At 52.8% G+C, this 24,373-nt stretch overlaps 1 protein-coding gene across 5 annotated transcripts in view; it reads left to right on the top strand.

Annotated features, from left to right (window-relative positions):
* KIFC3 (kinesin family member C3) overlaps window positions 1–24,373 on the top strand; it is a 49,544-nt gene that overhangs the window by 11,972 nt on the left and 13,199 nt on the right. For 2 of the 5 annotated variants that reach the window (XM_073565094.1, XM_073565092.1), the window contains exons 2-12: window positions 13,104–13,597; window positions 14,569–14,613; window positions 14,869–14,976; window positions 15,072–15,293; window positions 15,990–16,163; window positions 16,533–16,680; window positions 16,943–17,073; window positions 17,149–17,260; window positions 17,397–17,578; window positions 17,649–17,753; window positions 17,827–17,957. In XM_073565094.1, coding sequence (XP_073421195.1) covers window positions 13,127–13,597; window positions 14,569–14,613; window positions 14,869–14,976; window positions 15,072–15,293; window positions 15,990–16,163; window positions 16,533–16,680; window positions 16,943–17,073; window positions 17,149–17,260; window positions 17,397–17,578; window positions 17,649–17,753; window positions 17,827–17,957 — 1,829 coding nt within the window. In that variant the 5' untranslated portion in view covers window positions 13,104–13,126. Of the gene's footprint in view, window positions 1–1,980; window positions 2,169–13,103; window positions 13,598–14,568; window positions 14,614–14,868; window positions 14,977–15,071; window positions 15,294–15,989; window positions 16,164–16,532; window positions 16,681–16,942; window positions 17,074–17,148; window positions 17,261–17,396; window positions 17,579–17,648; window positions 17,754–17,826; window positions 17,958–24,373 lie in introns of those variants that run through there. The other 3 variants (XM_073565096.1, XM_073565095.1, XM_073565093.1) reach the window with 3 other exon arrangements.

Below are 24,373 nucleotides of genomic sequence, written 5' to 3'. Positions count from 1 at the left end.
TGAGGGTGGTAATGAGCGCAGGCTGGGGGGCAGTGAGGGTGGTAATGAGCGCAGGCTGGGGGGCAGTGAGGGTGGTAATGAGCGCAGGCTGGGGGCAGTGAGGGTGGTAATGAGCGCAGGCTGGGGGGGGCAGTGAGGGTGGTAATGAGCGCAGGCTGGGGGGGGCAGTGAGGGTGGTAATGAGCGCAGGCTGGGGGCAGTGAGGGTGGTAATGAGCGCAGGCTGGGGGCAGTGAGGGTGGTAATGAGCGCAGGCTGGGGGGCAGTGAGGGTGGTAATGAGTGCAGGCTGGGGGGGCAGTGAGGGTGGTAATGAGTGCAGGCTGGGGGGCAGTGAGGGTGGTAATGAGCGCAGGCTGGGGGGGGCAGTGAGGGTGGTAATGAGCGCAGGCTGGGGGGGGCAGTGAGGGTGGTAATGAGCGCAGGCTGGGGGGCAGTGAGGGTGGTAATGAGCGCAGGCTGGGGGGCAGTGAGGGTGGTAATGAGCGCAGGCTGGGGGGCAGTGAGGGTGGTAATGAGCGCAGGCTGGGGGGCAGTGAGGGTGGTAATGAGCGCAGGCTGGGGGCAGTGAGGGTGGTAATGAGCGCAGGCTGGGGGGCAGTGAGGGTGGTAATGAGCGCAGGCTGGGGGGCAGTGAGGGTGGTAATGAGCGCAGGCTGGGGGGCAGTGAGGGTGGTAATGAGCGCAGGCTGGGGGGCAGTGAGGGTGGTAATGAGCGCAGGCTGGGGGGCAGTGAGGGTGGTAATGAGCGCAGGCTGGGGGGCAGTGAGGGTGGTAATGAGCGCAGGCTGGGGGCAGTGAGGGTGGTAATGAGCGCAGGCTGGGGGGCAGTGAGGGTGGTAATGAGCGCAGGCTGGGGGGCAGTGAGGGTGGTAATGAGCGCAGGCTGGGGGGCAGGGAGGGTGGTAATGAGCGCAGGCTGGGGGGAGTGAGGGTGGTAATGAGCGCAGGCTGGGGGGCAGTGAGGGTGGTAATGAGCGCAGGCTGGGGGCAGTGAGGGTGGTAATGAGCGCAGGCTGGGGGGGGCAGTGAGGGTGGTAATGAGCGCAGGCTGGGGGGCAGTGAGGGTGGTAATGAGCGCAGGCTGGGGGGCAGTGAGGGTGGTAATGAGCGCAGGCTGGGGGGGCAGTGAGGGTGGTAATGAGCGCAGGCTGGGGGGGGCAGTGAGGGTGGTAATGAGCGCAGGCTGGGGGGGGCAGTGAGGGTGGTAATGAGCGCAGGCTGGGGGGGGCAGTGAGGGTGGTAATGAGCGCAGGCTGGGGGGGGCAGTGAGGGTGGTAATGAGCGCAGGCTGGGGGGCAGTGAGGGTGGTAATGAGCGCAGGCTGGGGGGGGCAGTGAGGGTGGTAATGAGCGCAGGCTGGGGGGGCAGTGAGGGTGGTAATGAGCGCAGGCTGGGGGCAGTGAGGGTGGTAATGAGTGCAGGCTGGGGGGGCAGTGAGGGTGGTAATGAGCGCAGGCTGGGGGGCAGTGAGGGTGGTAATGAGTGCAGGCTGGGGGGCAGTGAGGGTGGTAATGAGCGCAGGCTGGGGGGCAGTGAGGGTGGTAATGAGCGCAGGCTGGGGGGCAGTGAGGGTGGTAATGAGCGCAGGCTGGGGGCAGTGAGGGTGGTAATGAGCGCAGGCTGGGGGGGGCAGTGAGGGTGGTAATGAGCGCAGGCTGGGGGGGGCAGTGAGGGTGGTAATGAGCGCAGGCTGGGGGCAGTGAGGGTGGTAATGAGCGCAGGCTGGGGGGCAGTGAGGGTGGTAATGAGTGCAGGCTGGGGGGGGCAGTGAGGGTGGTAATGAGCGCAGGCTGGGGGGCAGTGAGGGTGGTAATGAGCGCAGGCTGGGGGGCAGTGAGGGTGGTAATGAGCGCAGGCTGGGGGGCAGTGAGGGTGGTAATGAGCGCAGGCTGGGGGGCAGTGAGGGTGGTAATGAGCGCAGGCTGGGGGCAGTGAGGGTGGTAATGAGCGCAGGCTGGGGGGCAGTGAGGGTGGTAATGAGCGCAGGCTGGGGGGCAGTGAGGGTGGTAATGAGCGCAGGCAGAGATTCCTCTGTGCTCATGAGATTGGAATCTGTTTCCTTGTTGACTATCCCAGTTATTTCTTCCTGTTAGATCAGATACCGGACACGGAGGACAGCAAACAATCTAATAATTCTGCTAGTCTGTATATCATGTATAGGCTCTGGGTGGGTGGGTGGTGTCTGTATATCATGTATAGGCTCTGGGTGGGTGGTCGGGGTGTCTGTATATCATGTATAGGCTCTGGGTGGGTGGTCGGGGTGTCTGTATATCATGTATAGGCTCTGGGTGGGTGGGTGGTGTCTGTATATCATGTATAGGCTCTGGGTGGGTGGTCGGGGTGTCTGTATATCATGTATAGGCTCTGGGTGGGTGGTCGGGGTGTCTGTATATCATGTATAGGCTCTGGGTGGGTGGTCGGGGTGTCTGTATTTCATGTATAGGCTCTGGGTGGGTGGTCGGGGTGTCTGTATTTCATGTATAGGCTCTGGGTGGGTGGTCGGGGTGTCTGTATATCATGTATAGGCTCTGGGCGGGTGGTCGGGGTGTCTGTATATCATGTATAGGCTCTGGGTGGGTGGTGTCTGTATATCATGTATAGGCTCTGGGTGGGTGGTCGGGGTGTCTGTATTTCATGTATAGGCTGTGGGTGGGTGGATGGTGTCTGTATATCATGTATAGGCTCTGGGTGGGTGGTCGGGGTGTCTGTATATCATGTATAGGCTCTGGGTGGGTGGTCGGGGTGTCTGTATATCATGTATAGGCTCTGGGTGGGTGGTGTCTGTATATCATGTATAGGTTCTGGGCGGGTGGTCGGGGTGTCTGTATATCATGTATAGGCTCTGAGTGGGTGGTCGGGGTGTCTGTATATCATGTATAGGCTCTGGGCGGGTGGTCGAGGTGTCTGTATATCATGTATAGGCTCTGGGTGGGTGGTCGGGGTGTCTGTATATCATGTATAGGCTCTGGGTGGGTGGTCGGGGTGTCTGTATATCATGTATAGGCTCTGGGTGGGTGGTCGGGGTGTCTGTATATCATGTATAGGCTCTGGGCGGGTGGTGTCTGTATATCATGTATAGGCTCTGGGTGGGTGGTCGAGGTGTCTGTATATCATGTATAGGCTCTGGGTGGGTGGTCGGGGTGTCTGTATATCATGTATAGGCTCTGGGTGGGTGGTCGGGGTGTCTGTATATCATGTATAGGCTCTGGGTGGGTGGTCGGGGTGTCTGTATATCATGTATAGGCTCTGGGTGGGTGGTGTCTGTATATCATGTATAGGCTCTGGGTGGGTGGTCGAGGTGTCTGTATATCATGTATAGGCTCTGGGTGGGTGGTCGGGGTGTCTGTATATCATGTATAGGCTCTGGGTGGGTGGTCGGGGTGTCTGTATATCTTGTATAGGCTCTGGGTGGGTGGTCGAGGTGTCTGTATATCATGTATAGGCTCTGGGTGGGTGGTCGGGGTGTCTGTATATCATGTATAGGCTCTGGGCGGGTGGTCGAGGTGTCTGTATATCATGTATAGGCTCTGGGTGGGTGGTCGAGGTGTCTGTATATCATGTATAGGCTCTGGGTGGGTGGTCGGGGTGTCTGTATATCATGTATAGGCTCTGGGCGGGTGGTCGAGGTGTCTGTATATCATGTATAGGCTCTGGGTGGGTGGTCGGGGTGTCTGTATATCATGTATAGGCTCTGGGTGGGTGGTCGGGGTGTCTGTATATCATGTATAGGCTCTGGGTGGGTGGTGTCTGTATATCATGTATAGGCTCTGGGTGGGTGGTCGGGGTGTCTGTATATCATGTATAGGCTCTGGGTGGGTGGTCAGGGTGTCTGTATATCATGTATAGGCTCTGGGTGGGTGGTCGGGGTGTCTGTATATCATGTATAGGCTCTGGGTGGGTGGTGTCTGTATATCATGTATAGGCTCTGGGTGGGTGGTCGGGGTGTCTGTATATCATGTATAGGCTCTGGGTGGGTGGTCGGGGTGTCTGTATATCATGTATAGGCTCTGGGTGGGTGGTGTCTGTATATCATGTATAGGCTCTGGGTGGGTGGTCGGGGTGTCTGTATATCATGTATAGGCTCTGGGTGGGTGGTCAGGGTGTCTGTATATCATGTATAGGCTCTGGGTGGGTGGTCGGGGTGTCTGTATATCATGTATAGGCTCTGGGTGGGTGGTGTCTGTATATCATGTACAGGCTCTGAGTGGGTGGTCGGGGTGTCTGTATATCATGTATAGGCTCTGGGTGGGTGGTCAGGGTGTCTGTATATCATGTATAGGCTCTGGGTGGGTGGTCGGGGTGTCTGTATATCATGTATAGGCTCTGGGTGGGTGGTGTCTGTATATCATGTACAGGCTCTGAGTGGGTGGTCGGGGTGTCTGTATATCATGTATAGGCTCTGGGTGGGTGGTCGGGGTGTCTGTATATCATGTATAGGCTCTGGGTGGGTGGTCGGGGTGTCTGTATATCATGTATAGGCTCTGGGTGGGTGGTCAGGGTGTCTGTATATCATGTATAGGCTCTGGGTGGGTGGTCGGGGTGTCTGTATATCATGTACAGGCTCTGAGTGGGTGGTCGGGGTGTCTGTATATCATGTATAGGCTCTGGGTGGGTGGTCGGGGTGTCTGTATATCATGTATAGGCTCTGGGTGGGTGGTCGGGGTGTCTGTATATCATGTATAGGCTCTGGGTGGGTGGTGTCTGTATATCATGTATAGGCTCTGGGTGGGTGGGTGGTGTCTGTATATCATGTATAGGCTCTGGGTGGGTGGTGTCTGTATATCATGTATAGGTTCTGGGTGGGTGGTGTCTGTATATCATGTATAGGCTCTGGGTGGGTGGTCGGGGTGTCTGTATATCATGTATAGGCTCTGGGCGGGTGGTCGGGGTGTCTGTATATCATGTATAGGCTCTGGGCGGGTGGTGTCTGTATATCATGTATAGGCTCTGGGTGGGTGGGTGGTGTCTGTATATCATGTATAGGCTCTGGGTGGGTGGTCAGGGTGTCTGTATATCATGTATAGGCTCTGGGTGGGTGGTCGGGGTGTCTGTATATCATGTATAGGCTCTGGGTGGGTGGTGTCTGTATATCATGTATAGGCTCTGGGTGGGTGGGTGGTGTCTGTATATCATGTATAGGCTCTGGGTGGGTGGTGTCTGTATATCATGTATAGGCTCTGGGTGGGTGGTCGGGGTGTCTGTATATCATGTATAGGTTCTGGGCGGGTGGTCGGGGTGTCTGTATATCATGTATAGGCTCTGGGTGGGTGGGTGGTGTCTGTATATCATGTACAGGCTCTGGGTGGGTGGGTGGTGTCTGTATATCATGTATAGGTTCTGGGTGGGTGGTGTCTGTATATCATGTATAGGCTCTGGGTGGGTGGTCGGGGTGTCTGTATATCATGTATAGGCTCTGGGTGGGTGGTCGGGGTGTCTGTATATCATGTATAGGCTCTGGGTGGGTGGTCGGGGTGTCTGTATATCATGTATAGGCTCTGGGCGGGTGGTCGGGGTGTCTGTATATCATGTATAGGCTCTGGGCGGGTGGTCGGGGTGTCTGTATATCATGTATAGGCTCTGGGTGGGTGGTGTCTGTATATCATGTATAGGCTCTGGGTGGGTGGTCGGGGTGTCTGTATATCATGTATAGGCTCTGGGTGGGTGGTCGGGGTGTCTGTATATCATGTATAGGCTCTGGGTGGGTGGTCGGGGTGTCTGTATATCATGTATAGGCTCTCAGTGGGTGGTCGGGGTGTCTGTATATCATGTATAGGCTCTGGGTGGGTGGTGTCTGTATATCATGTATAGGCTCTGGGCGGGTGGTCGGGGTGTCTGTATATCATGTATAGGCTCTGAGTGGGTGGTCGGGGTGTCTGTATATCATGTATAGGCTCTGGGTGGGTGGTCGGGGTGTCTGTATATCATGTATAGGCTCTGGGTGGGTGGTGTCTGTATATCATGTATAGGCTCTGGGTGGGTGGTCGGGGTGTCTGTATATCATGTATAGGCTCTGAGTGGGTGGTCGGGGTGTCTGTATATCATGTATAGGCTCTGGGTGGGTGGTGTCTGTGTATCATGTATAGGTTCTGGGTGGGTGGTGTCTGTATATCATGTATAGGCTCTGGGTGGGTGGTCGGGGTGTCTGTATATCATGTATAGGCTCTGGGTGGGTGGTCGGGGTGTCTGTATATCATGTATAGGCTCTGAGTGGGTGGTCGGGGTGTCTGTATATCATGTATAGGCTCTGGGTGGGTGGTGTCTGTGTATCATGTATAGGTTCTGGGTGGGTGGTGTCTGTATATCATGTATAGGCTCTGGGTGGGTGGTCGGGGTGTCTGTATATCATGTATAGGCTCTGAGTGGGTGGTCGGGGTGTCTGTATATCATGTATAGGCTCTGGGTGGGTGGTGTCTGTATATCATGTATAGGCTCTGGGTGGGTGGTCGGGGTGTCTGTATATCATGTATAGGCTCTGAGTGGGTGGTCGGGGTGTCTGTATATCATGTATAGGCTCTGGGTGGGTGGTCGGGGTGTCTGTATATCATGTATAGGCTCTGAGTGGGTGGTCGGGGTGTCTGTATATCATGTATAGGCTCTGGGTGGGTGGGTGGTGTCTGTATATCATGTATAGGCTCTGGGTGGGTGGGTGGTGTCTGTATATCATGTATAGGCTCTGGGTGGGTGGTTGGGGTGTCTGTATATCATGTATAGGCTCTGAGTGGGTGGTCGGGGTGTCTGTATATTATGTATAGGCTCTGGGTGGGTGGTGTCTGTATATCATGTATAGGCTCTGGGTGGGTGGTCGGGGTGTCTGTATATCATGTATAGGCTCTGGGTGGGTGGTCGGGGTGTCTGTATATTATGTATAGGCTCTGGGTGGGTGGTGTCTGTATATCATGTATAGGCTCTGAGTGGGTGGTCGGGGTGTCTGTATATTATGTATAGGCTCTGGGTGGGTGGTGTCTGTATATCATGTATAGGCTCTGGGTGGGTGGTCGGGGTGTCTGTATATCATGTATAGGCTCTGGGTGGGTGGTCGGGGTGTCTGTATATTATGTATAGGCTCTGGGTGGGTGGTCGGGGTGTCTGTATATCATGTATAGGCTCTGGGCGGGTGGTGTCTGTATATCATGTATAGGCTCTGGGTGGGTGGTCGGGGTGTCTGTATATTATGTATAGGCTCTGGGCGGGTGGTCGGGGTGTCTGTATATCATGTATAGGCTCTGGGTGGGTGGTGTCTGTATATCATGTATAGGCTCTGGGTGGGTGGTCGGGGTGTCTGTATATCATGTATAGGCTCTGAGTGGGTGGTCGGGGTGTCTGTATATCATGTATAGGCTCTGGGTGGGTGGTCGGGGTGTCTGTATATCATGTATAGGCTCTGGGTGGGTGGTCGGGGTGTCTGTATATCATGTATAGGCTCTGAGTGGGTGGTCGGGGTGTCTGTATATCATGTATAGGCTCTGAGTGGGTGGTCGGGGTGTCTGTATATCATGTATAGGCTCTGGGTGGGTGGTCGGGGTGTCTGTATATCATGTATAGGCTCTGGGTGGGTGGTCGGAGTGTCTGTATATCATGTATAGGCTCTGGGTGGGTGGTCGGGGTGTCTGTATATCATGTATAGGCTCTGGGTGGGTGGTCGGGGTGTCTGTATATCATGTATAGGCTCTGGGTGGGTGGTCGAGGTGTCTGTATATCATGTATAGGTTCTGGGTGGGTGGTCGGGGTGTCTGTATATCATGTATAGGCTCTGGGTGGGTGGGTGGTGTCTGTATATCATGTATAGGCTCTGGGTGGGTGGTCGAGGTGTCTGTATATCATGTATAGGCTCTGGGTGGGTGGTCGAGGTGTCTGTATATCATGTATAGGCTCTGGGTGGGTGGTCGGGGTGTCTGTATATCATGTATAGGCTCTGGGTGGGTGGTCGAGGTGTCTGTATATCATGTATAGGCTCTGGGTGGGTGGTCGAGGTGTCTGTATATCATGTATAGGCTCTGGGTGGGTGGTCGGGGTGTCTGTATATCATGTATAGGCTCTGGGTGGGTGGGTGGTGTCTGTATATCATGTATAGGCTCTGGGTGGGTGGTGTCTGTATATCATGTATAGGCTCTGGGTGGGTGGTGTCTGTATATCATGTATAGGCTCTGGGTGGGTGGTCGAGGTGTCTGTATATCATGTATAGGTTCTGGGTGGGTGGTCGGGGTGTCTGTATATCATGTATAGGCTCTGGGTGGGTGGGTGGTGTCTGTATATCATGTATAGGCTCTGGGTGGGTGGTCGAGGTGTCTGTATATCATGTATAGGCTCTGGGTGGGTGGTTGGGGTGTCTGTATATCATGTATAGGCTCTGGGTGGGTGGTCGGGGTGTCTGTATATCATGTATAGGCTCTGGGTGGGTGGTCGAGGTGTCTGTATATCATGTATAGGCTCTGGGTGGGTGGTCGAGGTGTCTGTATATCATGTATAGGCTCTGGGTGGGTGGGTGGTGTCTGTATATCATGTATAGGCTCTGGGTGGGTGGATGGTGTCTGTATATCATGTATAGGCTCTGGGTGGGTGGGTGGTGTCTGTATATCATGTATAGGCTCTGGGTGGGTGGTGTCTGTATATCATGTATAGGGTCTGGGTGGGTGGTCGGGGTGTCTGTATATCATGTATAGGCTCTGGGTGGGTGGTGTCTGTATATCATGTATAGGGTCTGGGTGGGTGGTCGGGGTGTCTGTATATCATGTATAGGTTCTGGGTGGGTGGTGTCTGTATATCATGTATAGGCTCTGGGTGGGTGGTCGGGGTGTCTGTATTTCATGTATAGGCTCTGGGTGGGTGGTCGGGGTGTCTGTATATCATGTATAGGCTCTGGGTGGGTGGTCGGGGTGTCTGTATATCATGTATAGGCTCTGAGTGGGTGGTCGGGGTGTCTGTGTATCATGTATAGGCTCTGGGTGGGTGGTGTCTGTATATCATGTATAGGCTCTGGGTGGGTGGTCGGAGTGTCTGTATATCATGTATAGGCTCTGGGTGGGTGGTGTCTGTATATCATGTATAGGCTCTGGGTGGGTGGTCGGAGTGTCTGTATATCATGTATAGGCTCTGGGTGGGTGGTCGGGGTGTCTGTATATCATGTATAGGCTCTGGGTGGGTGGTCGGGGTGTCTGTATATCATGTATAGGCTCTGGGTGGGTGGTCGAGGTGTCTGTATATCATGTATAGGTTCTGGGTGGGTGGTCGGGGTGTCTGTATATCATGTATAGGCTCTGGGTGGGTGGTGTCTGTATATCATGTATAGGCTCTGGGTGGGTGGTCGAGGTGTCTGTATATCATGTATAGGCTCTGGGTGGGTGGTCGGGGTGTCTATCATGTATAGGCTCTGGGTGGGTGGTCGGGGTGTCTGTATATCATGTATAGGCTCTGGGTGGGTGGTCGAGGTGTCTGTATATCATGTATAGGCTCTGGGTGGGTGGTCGAGGTGTCTGTATATCATGTATAGGCTCTGGGTGGGTGGTCGGGGTGTCTGTATATCATGTATAGGCTCTGGGTGGGTGGTGTCTGTATATCATGTATAGGGTCTGGGTGGGTGGTCGGGGTGTCTGTATATCATGTATAGGTTCTGGGTGGGTGGTGTCTGTGTATCATGTATAGGCTCTGGGTGGGTGGTCGGGGTGTCTGTATATCATGTATAGGCTCTGGGTGGGTGGTGTCTGTATATCATGTATAGGGTCTGGGTGGGTGGTCGGGGTGTCTGTATATCATGTATAGGCTCTGGGTGGGTGGTCGGGGTGTCTGTATATCATGTATAGGCTCTGAGTGGGTGGTCGGGGTGTCTGTATTTCATGTATAGGCTCTGGGTGGGTGGTCGGGGTGTCTGTATATCATGTATAGGCTCTGGGTGGGTGGTCGGGGTGTCTGTATATCATGTATAGGTTCTGGGTGGGTGGTGTCTGTGTATCATGTATAGGCTCTGGTGCGTGGTCGGGGTGTCTGTATTTCATGTATAGGCTCTGGGTGGGTGGTCGGGGTGTCTGTATATCATGTATAGGCTCTGGGTGGGTGGTGTCTGTATATCATGTATAGGCTCTGGGTGGGTGGTCGGGGTGTCTGTATATCATGTATAGGCTCTGGGTGGGTGGTCGGGGTGTCTGTATATCATGTATAGGCTCTGGGTGGGTGGTCGGGGTGTCTGTATATCATGTATAGGCTCTGGGTGGGTGGTCGGGGTGTCTGTGTATCATGTATAGACTCTGGGTGGGTGGTCGGGGTGTCTGTGTATCATGTATAGGCTCTGGGTGGGTGGTCGGGGTGTCTGTATATCATGTATAGACTCTGGGTGGGTGGTGTCTGTATATCATGTATAGGCTCTGGGTGGGTGGTCGGGGTGTCTGTATATCATGTATAGGCTCTGGGTGGGTGGTGTCTGTATATCATGTATAGGCTCTGGGTGGGTGGTCGGGGTGTCTGTATATCATGTATAGGCTCTGGGTGGGTGGTCGGGGTGTCTGTATATCATGTATAGGCTCTGGGTGGGTGGTCGGGGTGTCTGTATATCATGTATAGGCTCTGGGTGGGTGGTCGGGGTGTCTGTATATCATGTATAGGCTCTGGGTGGGTGGTCGGGGTGTCTGTATATCATGTATAGGCTCTGGGTGGGTGGTCGGGGTGTCTGTGTATCATGTATAGGCTCTGGGTGGGTGGTCGGGGTGTCTGTATATCATGTATAGGCTCTGGGTGGGTGGTCGGGGTGTCTGTATATCATGTATAGGCTCTGGGTGGGTGGTCGGGGTGTCTGTATATCATGTATAGGCTCTGGGTGGGTGGTCGGGGTGTCTGTATATCATGTATAGGCTCTGGGTGGGTGGTCGGGGTGTCTGTATATCATGTATAGACTCTGGGTGGGTGGTGTCTGTATATCATGTATAGGCTCTGGGTGGGTGGTCGGGGTGTCTGTATATCATGTATAGGCTCTGGGTGGGTGGTCGGGGTGTCTGTATATCATGTATAGGCTCTGGGTGGGTGGTCGGGGTGTCTGTATATCATGTATAGGCTCTGGGTGGGTGGTCGGGGTGTGTGTATATCATGTATAGGCTCTGGGTGGGTGGTCGGGGTGTCTGTATATCATGTATAGGCTCTGGGTGGGTGGTCGTGGTGTCTGTATATCATGTATAGGCTCTGGGTGGGTGGTCGGGGTGTCTGTGTATCATGTATAGGCTCTGGGTGGGTGGTCGGGGTGTCTGTATATCATGTATAGACTCTGGGTGTAGGGTGTCTAGCTTATGTAAGTTTCTTGTTATTTCTGTGTAACCTATAAGGTCAGGTGAAGGGTGTTTCTCAGTATATACAGTGCCTTGCGAAAGTATTCAGCCCCCTGGAACTTTCCAACCTTTTCCCATATATCGTGCTTCAAACATAAAGATACCAAATGTAAATTTTTGGTGAAGAATCAACAAGTGGGACACAACTGTGAAGTTGGAGGAAATTTATTGGTTATTTTACATTTTTGTGGAAATTGAAACACTGAAAAGTGGGGCGTGCAATATTATTCGGCCCCTGTAACTTAATACTTTGTTGCGCCTCCTTTTGCTGTGATTACAGCTGCAGTCTCTTGGGGTATGTCTCTATCAGTTTTGTACAGCGAGAGACTGAAATTCTCGCCCATTCTTCCTCGGCAAACAGCTCGAGCTCAGTGAGGTTGGATGGAGATCGTTTGTGAACAGCAGTTTTCAGCTCTTTCCACAGAGTCTCGGTTGGATTCAGGTCTGGACTGTGACTTGGCCATTCTCACACCTGGAGACGTTTATTTGTGAACCATTCCATTGTAGATTCTGCTTTATGTCTGGGATCATTATCTTGTTGGAAGACAAATCTCCGTCCCAGTCTCAGGTCTTTTGCAGACTCCAACAGGTTTTCTTCAAGAATGGTCTTGTATTTGGCTCCATCCATCTTCCCATCAATTTTATCCATCTTCCCTGACCCTGCTGAAGAAAAGCAGGCCCAAACCATGATGCTGCCACCACCATGTTTGACAGTGGGGATGGTGTGTTCAGGGTAATGAGCTGTGTTGCCTTTACGCCAAACATATCGTTTGGCATTGTTGCCAAAACGTTAGATTTTGGTTTCACCTGACCAGAGCACCTTCTTCCACATGTTTGGTGTCTCCCAGGTGGCTTGTTGCAAACTTTATACAACACTTTTTATGGATATCTTTGAGAAATGGCTTTCTTCTCGCCACTCTTCCATAAAGGCCAGATTTGTGCAGTGTACGACTGATTGTTGTCCTATGGACAGACTGTCCCACCTCAGCTGTAGATCTCTGCAGTTCATCCAGAGTGATCATGGGCCTCTTGGCTGCATCTCTGATCAGTCTTCTCCTTGTTGATGAAAGTTTAGAGGGACGGCCGGGTCTTGGTAGATTTGCAGTGGTATGATACTCCTTCCTTTTCAATAGGATCGCTTGCACAGTGCTCCTTGGGATGGTTAAAGTTTTGGAAATCATTTTGTATCCAAATCCGGCTTTAAACTTCTCCACAACAGTATCACGGACCTGCCTGTTGTGTTCCTTGGTCTTCATGATGCTCTCTGTGCATCAAACAGAACCCTGAGACTATCACAGAGCAGGGCCATTTATACGGAGACTTGATTACACACCGGTGGATTATATTCATCATCATTAGTCATTTAGGATAACATTGGATCATTCAGAGATCCACAATGAACTTCTGGAGTGAGTTTGCTGCACTGAAAGTAAAGGGGCTGAATAATATTGCACGCCCCACTTGTCAGTTTTTGAATTTCCACAAAAATGTAAAATAACCAATAAATTTCGTTCAACTTCACAATTATGTCCCACTTGTTGTTGATTCTTCACCCAAAATTTACATTTGGTATCTTTATGTTTGGAGCATGATATGTGGGAAAAGGCTGAAAAGTTCCAGGGGGCTGAATACTTTCGCAAGGTACTGTAATGTATAGGTCATATGTCATATAAAGGGCTTAGGCATGAGCATATGATGTATAATGCACGGCTTATAGGGACGTGGTGTCCATTGAAGTGTTGTCCTCTGACCTGTGTGCCTTTTTTTCTAATCCTCTGCCATTTTCTCCATCCCAGGCTGCTGGTGGTGTATACTGGGGATGACTTATGGTGTTCCTGCCCCCCTGATCACGGTGGGACCCTGGAAACATGATGGAAAAAGACCCCCAGACCTTGAAGAGCAAAGTCCTCAGGAGAGGAGAGAAATGCAGCATCTGAAGGTAACACAGAGGCCACCAATGGCAAAGGTCCAAGCATGGAGAGCACATCACGAGGAGAAAAGCCCTCCAGGAAAGAGACAGGTGGAGCTCAGCAACCAACATGAGACCCCCAGAGACAACCAAGTACAGATGCAGCCAACAAGACTGCAGGTAGAGCCCAGAGTACAAGACGAGAAACAGACTAAATGTGATCAACCAGCCGAAATCAGACTGCTGGAAGGTGATAGCCCTAGTAATGGAAAGGAACGATGTGTGGAAGAAGAAATGCTACATATCAAGTTGTACGACATGCAGGACATGTTAATTAAGAAGCAGAAGGAAAATGAAGATATGTGCAAGAAACTTCAAGAGGTGAGATGCGATCACCACTTTCGCTTGGGTAGCACATTTTGGGTGTTTTGGTTATCCTTATGGTTTGTGCGGCACCATTGTGGGGCTTGTGGTCATCATGGTTTTTGTGGCACCACTGCGGGTCTTGTGGTCTTCCTTATGGTTTGTGTGGCACCATTGTGGATCTTGTGGTCTTCCTTATGGTTTGTATGCCACCATTGTGGGTCTTACGGTCCTCCTTATGGTTTGTGTGGTACCAATATGGGTCTTGTGGTTTTTCTTATGGCTTGTGTGGCACCATTGTGGGGCTTGTGTTCATCATGGTTGGGCGGCACCATTGTGGGTCGTCTAATAGTTTGGCACCACAGTGGGTCTTGTGGTTATTCTTATGGTTTGTGTGGCACCATTGTGGGTCTTGTGGTCTTCCTTATGGTTTGTGTGGCACCATTGTAGATCTGGTGGTCTTCTTTATGGCTTGTATGGCACCATTGTGGGTCTTATGGTCTTCCTTATGGTTTGTGTGGTACCAATATAGGTCTTGTGGTTTTTCTTATGGTTTGTGTGGCACCATTGTGGGTCTTGTGGTCTTCGTTATGGTTTGTGTGGCACGCCTGTGGGGCTTGTGGTCATCATTATGGTTTGTGTGGCACCATTGTGTGTCTTCTTATAGCTTGGAATCACAGTGGGTCTTGTGGTCATTCTTATGGGATGTGTGGCACCATTGTGGGTCTTGTGGTCTTCCTTATGGCTTGTATGGCACCAGTGTGGGCCTTGTGGTCTTCCTTATGGTTTGTGTTGTACCAATGTTGATCTTGTGGTCTTCCTTATTGTTTCTGTGGCACCATTGTAGGTCTTGTGGCTCCATTGTTGGTCTTGTGGTCTTCCTTATGGTTTGTGTAGCGCTATTGTGGGTCTTGTGATTATTCTTATGGCTTGTAAGGCACCATCATGTGTCATGTGGTCAATTATGGTTTTGTGCTTGTGTTTTACAGATGAAGCACAAGGTTGAGGAGATATCTAGTCTTCAGCCTCAGCTGGTAAGTTGAGCTTAGCAGAATAGTAGTTATGTCCTGGCTCTGATTCCCAAAACTGATCCAGTCATCTCCAGTTGGGGATCATATTTGGGTATCTATCATATTAAAACATTATGGAGAATACTGAATACTGCAAATCAAGAACTTGAAAACAGGGACACCCCTTGGTAATCTGCCGCAGATCCAGGGAACCCAGGAACCCTTCTTGGCTCTACTTTTCATATGGAGTCAGGAATAAACCACACCCTTTACTTTTAGGGGGACACAGATCTGGAGAAACACCGTGACCTCCTGGTGTCAGAGAACAGACGTCTGAGGCAGGAGCTGCAGAATCTGAGGAGCCAACTGGACAGTGAAAAAAGTCAGGTAACACTATGCCCTCCTCGCAACCTCACGGCTGTGGTCAGACCTCACCCTGGCAATCTCCTGTGATGAGTGACTTTTGTTTTTTTGTGATCCAGGAACTGGCAGCTATGAGGCAGCGTCTCCTGCACCTGGAGCACGAGGAGGCTGAGAGAAAAGCGCTCATTTGCAATTTACAACGAGAGGTTCAGCAGAAAGCAGAGAGGCTAGCCGAGGCCGAACTGCGAGTGAGGGACTCCATACGTGAGAGGGTGGAGGAAGAGGAGAGGCTGAATCGCAGGTTAAGGGAGTGCCAGCACCATCATCCGCCGCAGATAAAGGTTAATCATGTGTCATGTCTTACCAGAAAAATACAAAAATGTACTGGCTGCCAGCTGAAAAGCTGAGAGCAGCATCCCAACTGTGACCCATTCCCGACACTGACCCATCCACTATAAGTCTTCCCCCAATGTCGCGTCCAGCTGGCATCGGGCCACCCACCACATCCGCAGATCCAAAGAAAGCAGAAACATCACCTTGATTCCTACCTGAAAGGTTCTGGTCCTAACCAGCCTCCTGCACCATGAACGGAGCATGTCTCATTCAATAGATATAACAGAAATGGCTTGTCTATTGATGTCTGAGGCTCCTAGAACACTCCTGCAAGTCCACAGAAACCATCTTATTGATGGGGCTGGATGATGCCATGAGGAGGTGAAGAAAAGAACATTTCAGGCAACAACGACACCTCAAGGTCATCAATATGTTACTGTGTGGATGTATATGTGTGCGTATGATGCACGCAGTGCGTATATGGTGTGTAGGTGTGCGTGCAGTTCGTATGAGCGTATGATGCATGAAGTGCGTATGATGCGCTTAGTGTGTATTGCAGACTGCGCATTCGTCCGCCACGTGCACACTGCGCATCGTCCACCACGTGCAGACTGTGCATTCGTCCGCCACGTGCACACTGCGTGTTGTACATGATGTGTAGATTTTGTATATGACACATGTATTGTGTAAACTCTCTTTCACAGTATGTGTTGAAGACCATTGAGGTTGAATCCGGTGCGATGAAGGCCGCTCTGGGCAAGGCAGAGGACAGGAGCCTCCATCTCCAGGAACAACTGGATAGACAGAACCAGGTCGTACAAGACCTAAAGAAGCAACTGCAGCGTGAACAACAAGAGGCATCCAAGCTTCATGCTCAGGTCAGGACAACATCTGCTCAACATCTACCTCCGCACCTTAGATCAGGACAATCAACAACCTCCGAGATCAGGACCCCTGACTACCTCTCCAGCTGAGATCAGTTCCCAAGAATGCCTCCATGGTTTAGACTAAAGGCCCCTGATTATCTCAAGCATAGTACATGGCTCCCAACTACCAATGTGCCTTAGATTGGGGCCCCCAAGAACTCCAGCAGCAGACATCAGAGCACCTAGGCACCTTAGATCAGTACCACCAGCTATCACCATGATCTGGTCTATGACTTAAGCATAACATCCAGTTGTAGCTGCCCACCCATAAGCGATCCCTGAATAAGTGTAAAGTGACAGCCGTCCCCGCATCCCCTGCAGGTGGCGCTGTATGCCACAGAGCTGGACCGTGCGCAGGAGCAGATGGTGCAGGAGTTCCGTTCCCTGCAGGAGGAGAAGGAACTGGCGGTGTCTGAAGCATTCGAGCAAGCCCAGGAGGAGATGAGAGCGGTGCATCAGAGCTTGGATGGTGAGTGCCAGATGACACTGAACCACCATCGCCAAATTGTGGATTCTCCTGCTGATCGTCCCTTTTATCGGTTCCTGGACCTTGCCCCAGCGTCCTGGTGCTGTCCCAATCTATATCTCTGCTTCTCCATCCATCAATTCACCCATGGTGTCTTCAATAGATGATTTGTTCTCAGATTTCTGCGAAGAGGAATTTTCTATAAACATGTAAACCCTTGATGGTCTTTGTAGCCCCCATCACGGTGGTCAATGTTTCCTGTTAGGTGTCCGCAGGAATCTCCTCATGTTACAGCCAGCACTCCGTAACCTGACCCACGACTACAATGTTCTGAAGAGACAGGTGCGAGACTTTCCAGGCTTGGTGTACAAGGTCATGCGAGAGGCCCAAGATGAGGTACGTAGTGGTAAGAGGCCAGATGAAGAGCAGTGGGGACACGAACGTGATCTGCCGTAATTGCGTATTTCATAGTTCTCTCGAGGTGTGAAGAGTGTTGAAGACACCAACGCTGAGCTCCTCTCCAAATACAGGCGGGAACTTTACCTGCGCAAAGAGTGCCATAACCAACTGGTGCGTCTCCGAGGTGAGTGCTGTCTCTGTGTCCACCATGGCCCCTCGGCCATCACCAGGCACCTCATGGAGGGGACCCCCCCAAGTATAGGGACTGAGGTGCTGTAGTATCCAGGCAGCAGCTCATGACAGCGCTCCTCTCTCATCAGGGAACATCCGTGTGCTCGTTCGTGTGCGGCCCATCACATCTGACGATGGTACAGGTCCGGGGGCACAGAACATCCTCACCTTTGACCAGGATGATGATGGAATCTTGCACATCACTAACAAAGGAAAAAAACAGAGCTTCGAGCTTGACAAAGTTTTCCCTCCGAGCACAACACAGGAGGAGGTAGGAAAAGGGCAGGTGCCTGCCGAGAAGCGCTGGAGGACACTGCTGCAGCAGCTCTCTTGTCTTGTAGGTGTTTGATGAGGTTTCTCCGCTCATCACGTCCTGTCTGGACGGGTACAACGTCTGTATTCTGGCCTATGGACAGACAGGATCTGGTAAAACATACAGCATGGAGGTGAGGGCCCGTAGAGAGGAGGGGATAGGCTCTCTATGGTCGAACATTTGGATAAATCTGTTCCCCTTGGCAGGGTACTGCTTCTAATCCTGGAATAAACCAGAGGGCCCTTCGCCTGCTGCTGTCAGAGGTAAGCGAACGATCCAGGAGCTGGGAGCACCACCTGAGTGTCAGCATGGCCGAAATCTACAACGAGACGCTGAGGTGAGAGCAGCCCAGCTCTACATCCGCTTTCTGTCCTCTCCTTCTCCCTACATCCGCTAATCTGTCCTCTCCTTCTCCCTACATCCACTTTCTGTCGTCTCCTTCTCCCTACATCCGCTATCTGTCGTCTCCTTCTCCCTACATCCGCTATCTGTCCTCTCCTTCTCCCTACATCCGCTTTCTGTCCTCTCCTTCTCCCTACATCCGCTTTCTGTCCTCTCCTTCTCCCTACAGCCGCTTTCTGCTGTCTCCTTCTCCCTACATCCGCTTTCTGTCCTCTCCTTCTCCCTACATCCGCTTTCTGCCATCTCCTTCTCCCTACATCCACTTTCTGCCATCTCCTTCTCCCTACATCCACTTTCTGCCATCTCCTTCTCCCTACATCCGCTTTCTGCCATCTCCTTCTCCCTACATCCGCTTTCTGTCCTCTCCTTCTCCCTACATCCGCTAATCTGTCCTCTCCTTCTCCCTACATCCACTTTCTGCCGTCTCCTTCTCCCTACATCCACTTTCTGCCATCTCCTTCTCCCTACATCCGCTTTCTGTCCTCTCCTTCTCCCTACATCCGCTTTCTGTCCTCTCCTTCTCCCTACATCCGCTTTCTGTCCTCTCCTCCTCCCTACATCCGCTTTCTGTCCTCTCCTCCTCCCTACATCCGCTTTCTGTCCTCTCCTCCTCCCTACATCCGCTTTGTCCTCTCCTCCCTACATCCGCTTTCTGTCCTCTCCTTCTCCCTACATCCGCTTTCTGCCGTCTCCTTCTCCCTACATCCGCTTTCTGTCCTCTCCTTCTCCCTACATCAACTGTCCTCTCCTTCTCCCTACATCAACTGTCGTCTCCTTCTCCCTACAGCCGCTTTCTGTCCTCTCCTTCTCCCTACATCCGCTTTCTGTCCTCTCCTTCTCCCTACATCCGCTTTCTGTCCTCTCCTTCTCCCTACATCCGCTTTGTCCTCTCCTCCCTACATCCGCTTTCTGTCCTCTCCTTCTCCCTACATCCGCTTTCTGTCCTCTCCTTCTCCCTACATCCGCTTTCTGTCCTCTCCTTCTCCCTACATCCGCTTTCTGTCCTCTCCTTCTCCCTACATCCGCTTTCTGTCCTCTCCTTCTCCCTACATCCGCTTTCTGTCCTCTCCTTCTCCCTACATCCGCTTTCTGTCCTCTCCTCCTCCCTACATCCGCTTTCTGTCCTCTCCTCCTCCCTACATCCGCTTTCTGTCCTCTCCTTCTCCCTACATCCGCTTTCTGTCCTCTCCTTCTCCCTACATCCGCTTTCTGTCCTCTCCTTCTCCCTACATCCGCTTTCTGTCCTCTCCTTCTCCCTACATCCGCTTTCTGTCCTCTCCTCCTCCCTACATCCGCTTTCTGTCCTCTCCTCCTCCCTACATCCGCTTTCTGTCCTCTCCTCCTCCCTACATCCGCTTTCTGTCCTCTCCTCCCTACATCCGCTTTCTGCCCTCTTCTCCCTACATCCGCTTTCTGCCCTCTCCTCCCTACATCCGCTGTTGCCTTCTCTCTACAGCCGCTATCTGTCCTCTTCTCCCTACATCCGCTTTCTGCCGTCTCCTTCTCCCTACATCCGCTTTGTCCTCTCCTTCTCCCTACATCCGCTTTCTGTCCTCTCCTTCTCCCTACATCCGCTTTGTCCTCTCCTTCTCCCTACATCCGCTATCTGTCCTCTCCTCCTCCCTACATCCGCTTTCTGTCCTCTCCTTCTCCCTACATCCGCTTTCTGCCGTCTCCTTCTCCCTACATCCGCTTTCTGTCCTCTCCTTCTCCCTACATCCGCTTTCTGTCCTCTCCTCCTCCCTACATCCGCTTTCTGCCGTCTCCTTCTCCCTACATCCGCTTTCTTTCCTCTCCTTCTCCCAACATCCACTTTCTGTCCTCTCCTTCTCCCTACATCCGCTATCTGTCCTCTCCTTCTCCCTACATCCGCTTTCTGTCCTCTCCTCCTCCCTACATCCGCTTTGTCCTCTCCTTCTCCCTACATCCGCTTTCTGCCGTCTCCTTCTCCCTACATCCGCTTTCTGTCCTCTCCTCCTCCCTACATCCGCTTTCTGTCCTCTCCTCCTCCCTACATCCGCTTTCTGTCCTCTCCTTCTCCCTACATCCGCTTTCTGTCCTCTCCTCCTCCCTACATCCGCTTTCTGTCCTCTCCTCCCTACATCCGCTTTCTGTCCTCTCCTCCTCCCTACATCCGCTTTCTGTCCTCTCCTCCTCCCTACATCCGCTTTGTCCTCTCCTTCTCCCTACATCCGCTTTGTCCTCTCCTTCTCCCTACATCCGCTTTCTGTCCTCTCCTTCTCCCTACATCCGCTTTCTGTCCTCTCCTCCTCCCTACATCCGCTTTCTGTCCTCTCCTCCTCCCTACATCCGCTTTCTGTCCTCTCCTCCTCCCTACATCCGCTTTCTGTCCTCTCCTCCTCCCTACATCCGCTTTGTCCTCTCCTTCTCCCTACATCCGCTTTCTGCCGTCTCCTTCTCCCTACATCCGCTTTGTCCTCTCCTTCTCCCTACATCCGCTTTCTGTCCTCTCCTTCTCCCTACATCCGCTTTGTCCTCTCCTTCTCCCTACATCCGCTATCTGTCCTCTCCTTCTCCCTACATCCGCTATCTGTCCTCTCCTCCTCCCTACATCCGCTTTCTGTCCTCTCCTTCTCCCTACATCCGCTTTCTGCCGTCTCCTTCTCCCTACATCCGCTTTCTGCCGTCTCCTCCTCCCTACATCCGCTTTCTGTCCTCTCCTTCTCCCTACATCCGCTTTCTGTCCTCTCCTCCTCCCTACATCCGCTTTCTGCCGTCTCCTTCTCCCTACATCCGCTTTCTGTCCTCTCCTTCTCCCAACATCCGCTTTCTGCTGTCTCCTTCTCCCTACATCCACTTTCTGTCCTCTCCTTCTCCCTACATCCGCTATCTGTCCTCTCCTTCTCCCTACATCCACTTTCTGTCCTCTCCTTCTCCCTACATCCGCTATCTGTCCTCTCCTTCTCCCTACATCCGCTTTCTGTCCTCTCCTCCTCCCTACATCCGCTTTGTCCTCTCCTTCTCCCTACATCCGCTTTCTGCCGTCTCCTTCTCCCTACATCCGCTTTCTGTCCTCTCCTCCTCCCTACATCCGCTTTCTGTCCTCTCCTCCTCCCTACATCCACTTTCTGTCCTCTCCTTCTCCCTACATCCGCTTTCTGTCCTCTCCTCCTCCCTACATCCGCTTTCTGTCCTCTCCTCCTCCCTACATCCGCTTTCTGTCCTCTCCTCCTCCCTACATCCGCTTTCTGTCCTCTCCTCCTCCCTACATCCGCTTTGTCCTCTCCTTCTCCCTACATCCGCTTTCTGCCGTCTCCTTCTCCCTACATCCGCTTTGTCCTCTCCTTCTCCCTACATCCGCTTTCTGTCCTCTCCTTCTCCCTACATCCGCTTTCTGTCCTCTCCTTCTCCCTACATCCGCTTTCTGTCCTCTCCTCCTCCCTACATCCGCTTTCTGTCCTCTCCTCCTCCCTACATCCGCTTTCTGTCCTCTCCTCCTCCCTACATCCGCTTTCTGTCCTCTCCTCCTCCCTACATCCGCTTTCTGTCCTCTCCTCCTCCCTACATCCGCTTTCTGTCCTCTCCTCCTCCCTACATCCGCTTTCTGTCCTCTCCTCCTCCCTACATCCGCTTTCTGTCCTCTCCTCCTCCCTACATCCGCTTTCTGTCCTCTCCTCCTCCCTACATCCGCTTTCTGTCCTCTCCTCCTCCCTACATCCGCTTTCTGTCCTCTCCTCCTCCCTACATCCGCTTTCTGTCCTCTCCTCCTCCCTACATCCGCTTTCTGCCCTCTTCTCCCTACATCCGCTTTCTGCCCTCTCCTCCCTACATCCGCTGTGTCGTCTCCTTCTCCCTACATCCGCTGTGTCGTCTCCTTCCCCCTACATCCGCTGTTGCCTTCTCCCTACATCCGCTTTCTGTCCTCTCCTCCCTACATCCGCTTTCTGCCCTCTTCTCCCTACATCCGCTTTCTGCCCTCTCCTCCCTACATCCGCTGTGTCGTCTCCTTCTCCCTACATCCGCTGTTGCCTTCTCTCTACAGCCGCTATCTGTCCTCTCCATCCTACATCCGCTTTCTGTCCTCTCCTCCTCCCTACATCCGCTTTCTGTCCTCTCCTTCTCCCTACATCCGCTTTCTGCCATCTCCTTCTCCCTACATCCGCTTTCTGTCCTCTCCTCCTCCCTACATCCGCTTTCTGCCCTCTTCTCCCTACATCCGCTGTTGCCTCCTCCCTACATCCGCTTTCTGTCCTCTCCTCCTCCCTACATCCGCTTTCTGCCATCTCCTTCTCCCTACATCCGATTTCTGTCCTCTCCTCCTCCCTACATCCGCTGTGTCGTCTCCTTCTCCCTACATCCGCTTTCTGCCATCTCCTTCTCCCTACATCCGCTTTCTGTCCTCTCCTTCTCCCTACATCCGCTGTGTCGTCTCCTTCTCCCTACATCCGCTTTCTGTCCTCTCCTTCTCCCTACATCCGCTTTGTCCTCTCCTCCTCCCTACATCCGCTTTCTGCCCTCTTCTCCCTACATCCGCTGTTGCCTCCTCCCTACATCCGCTTTCTGTCCTCTCCTTCTCCCTACATCCGCTTTCTGTCCTCTCCTTCTCCCTACATCCGCTTTCTGTCCTCTCCATCCTACATCCGCTATCTGTCCTCTCCTTCTCCCTACATCCGCTTTCTGTCCTCTCCTCCTCCCTACATCCGCTTTCTGTCCTCTCCTTCTCCCTACATCCGCTTTCTGTCCTCTCCTTCTCCCTACATCCGCTTTCTGTCCTCTCCTCCTCCCTACATCCGCTTTCTGTCCTCTCCTTCTCCCTACATCCGCTTTGTCCTCTCCTTTTCCCTACATCCGCTTTCTGTCCTCTCCTTCTCCCTACATCCGCTTTGTCCTCTCCTCCTCCCTACATCCGCTTTCTGTCCTCTCCTTCTCCCTACATCCGCTTTCTGCCCTCTCCTTCTCCCTACATCCGCTTTCTGCCCTCTCCTTCTCCCTACATCCGCTTTCTGTCCTCTCCTTCTCCCTACATCCGCTTTGTCCTCTCCTTTTCCCTACATCCGCTTTCTGTCCTCTCCTTCTCCCTACATCCGCTTTGTCCTCTCCTCCTCCCTACATCCGCTTTCTGTCCTCTCCTCCTCCCTACATCCGCTTTCTGTCCTCTCCTTTTCCCTACATCCGCTTTCTGTCCTCTCCTCCTCCCTACATCCGCTGTTGCCTTCTCTCTACAGCCGCTATCTGTCCTCTTCTCCCTACATCCGCTTTCTGTCCTCTCCATCCTACAGCCGCTGTGTCGTCTCCTTCTCCCTACATCCGCTTTCTGTCCTCTCCTTCTCCCTACATCCGCTTTCTGTCCTCTCCTTTTCCCTACATCCGCTTTCTGTCGTCTCCTTCTCCCTACATCCGCTTTCTGTCCTCTCCTTCTCCCTACATCCGCTTTCTGTCGTCTCCTTCTCCCTACATCCGCTATCTGTCCTCTTCTCCCTACATCCGCTTTCTGTCCTCTCCATCCTACATCCGCTTTCTGTCCTCTCCTCCTCCCTACATCCGCTTTCTGTCCTCTCCTCCTCCCTACATCCGCTTTTTGTCCTCTCCTCCTCCCTACATCCGCTTTCTGCCCTCTCCTCCTCCCTACATCCGCTGTTGCCTTCTCTCTACAGCCGCTATCTGTCCTCTTCTCCCTACATCCGCTTTCTGTCCTCTCCATCCTACATCCGCTGTGTCGTCTCCTTCTCCCTACATCCGCTATCTGTCCTCTTCTCCCTACATCCGCTTTCTGTCCTCTCCATCCTACATCCGCTTTCTGTCCTCTCCTCCTCCCTACATCCGCTTTCTGTCCTCTCCTTCTCCCTACATCCGCTTTCTGTCCTCTCCTTCTCCCTACATCCGCTTTCTGTCCTCTCCTCCTCCCTACATCCGCTTTCTGCCCTCTTCTCCCTACATCCGCTGTTGCCTCCTCCCTACATCCGCTTTCTGTCCTCTCCTCCTCCCTACATCCGCTTTCTGCCATCTCCTTCTCCCTACATCCGATTTCTGTCCTCTCCTCCTCCCTACATCCGCTGTGTCGTCTCCTTCTCCCTACATCCGCTTTCTGCCATCTCCTTCTCCCTACATCCGCTTTCTGTCCTCTCCTTCTCCCTACATCCGCTGTGTCGTCTCCTTCTCCCTACATCCGCTTTCTGTCCTCTCCTCCTCCCTACATCCGCTTTCTGTCGTCTCCTTCTCCCTACATCCGCTTTCTGTCCTCTCCTCCTCCCTACATCCGCTTTCTGTCCTCTCCTTCTCCCTACATCCGCTTTCTGTCCTCTCCTTCTCCCTACATCCGCTTTCTGTCCTCTCCTTCTCCCTACATCCGCTATCTGTCCTCTCCTCCTCCCTACATCCGCTTTCTGTCCT

The sequence above is a fragment of the Dendrobates tinctorius genome, unplaced genomic scaffold, assembly GCF_039654945.1.
Source record: "Dendrobates tinctorius isolate UK_male_01 unplaced genomic scaffold, ASM3965494v1 ptg000539l, whole genome shotgun sequence".
NCBI classification, from domain to species: Eukaryota; Metazoa; Chordata; class Amphibia; order Anura; family Dendrobatidae; genus Dendrobates; species Dendrobates tinctorius.
This window is presented reverse-complemented; position numbering and strand designations above follow the sequence as displayed.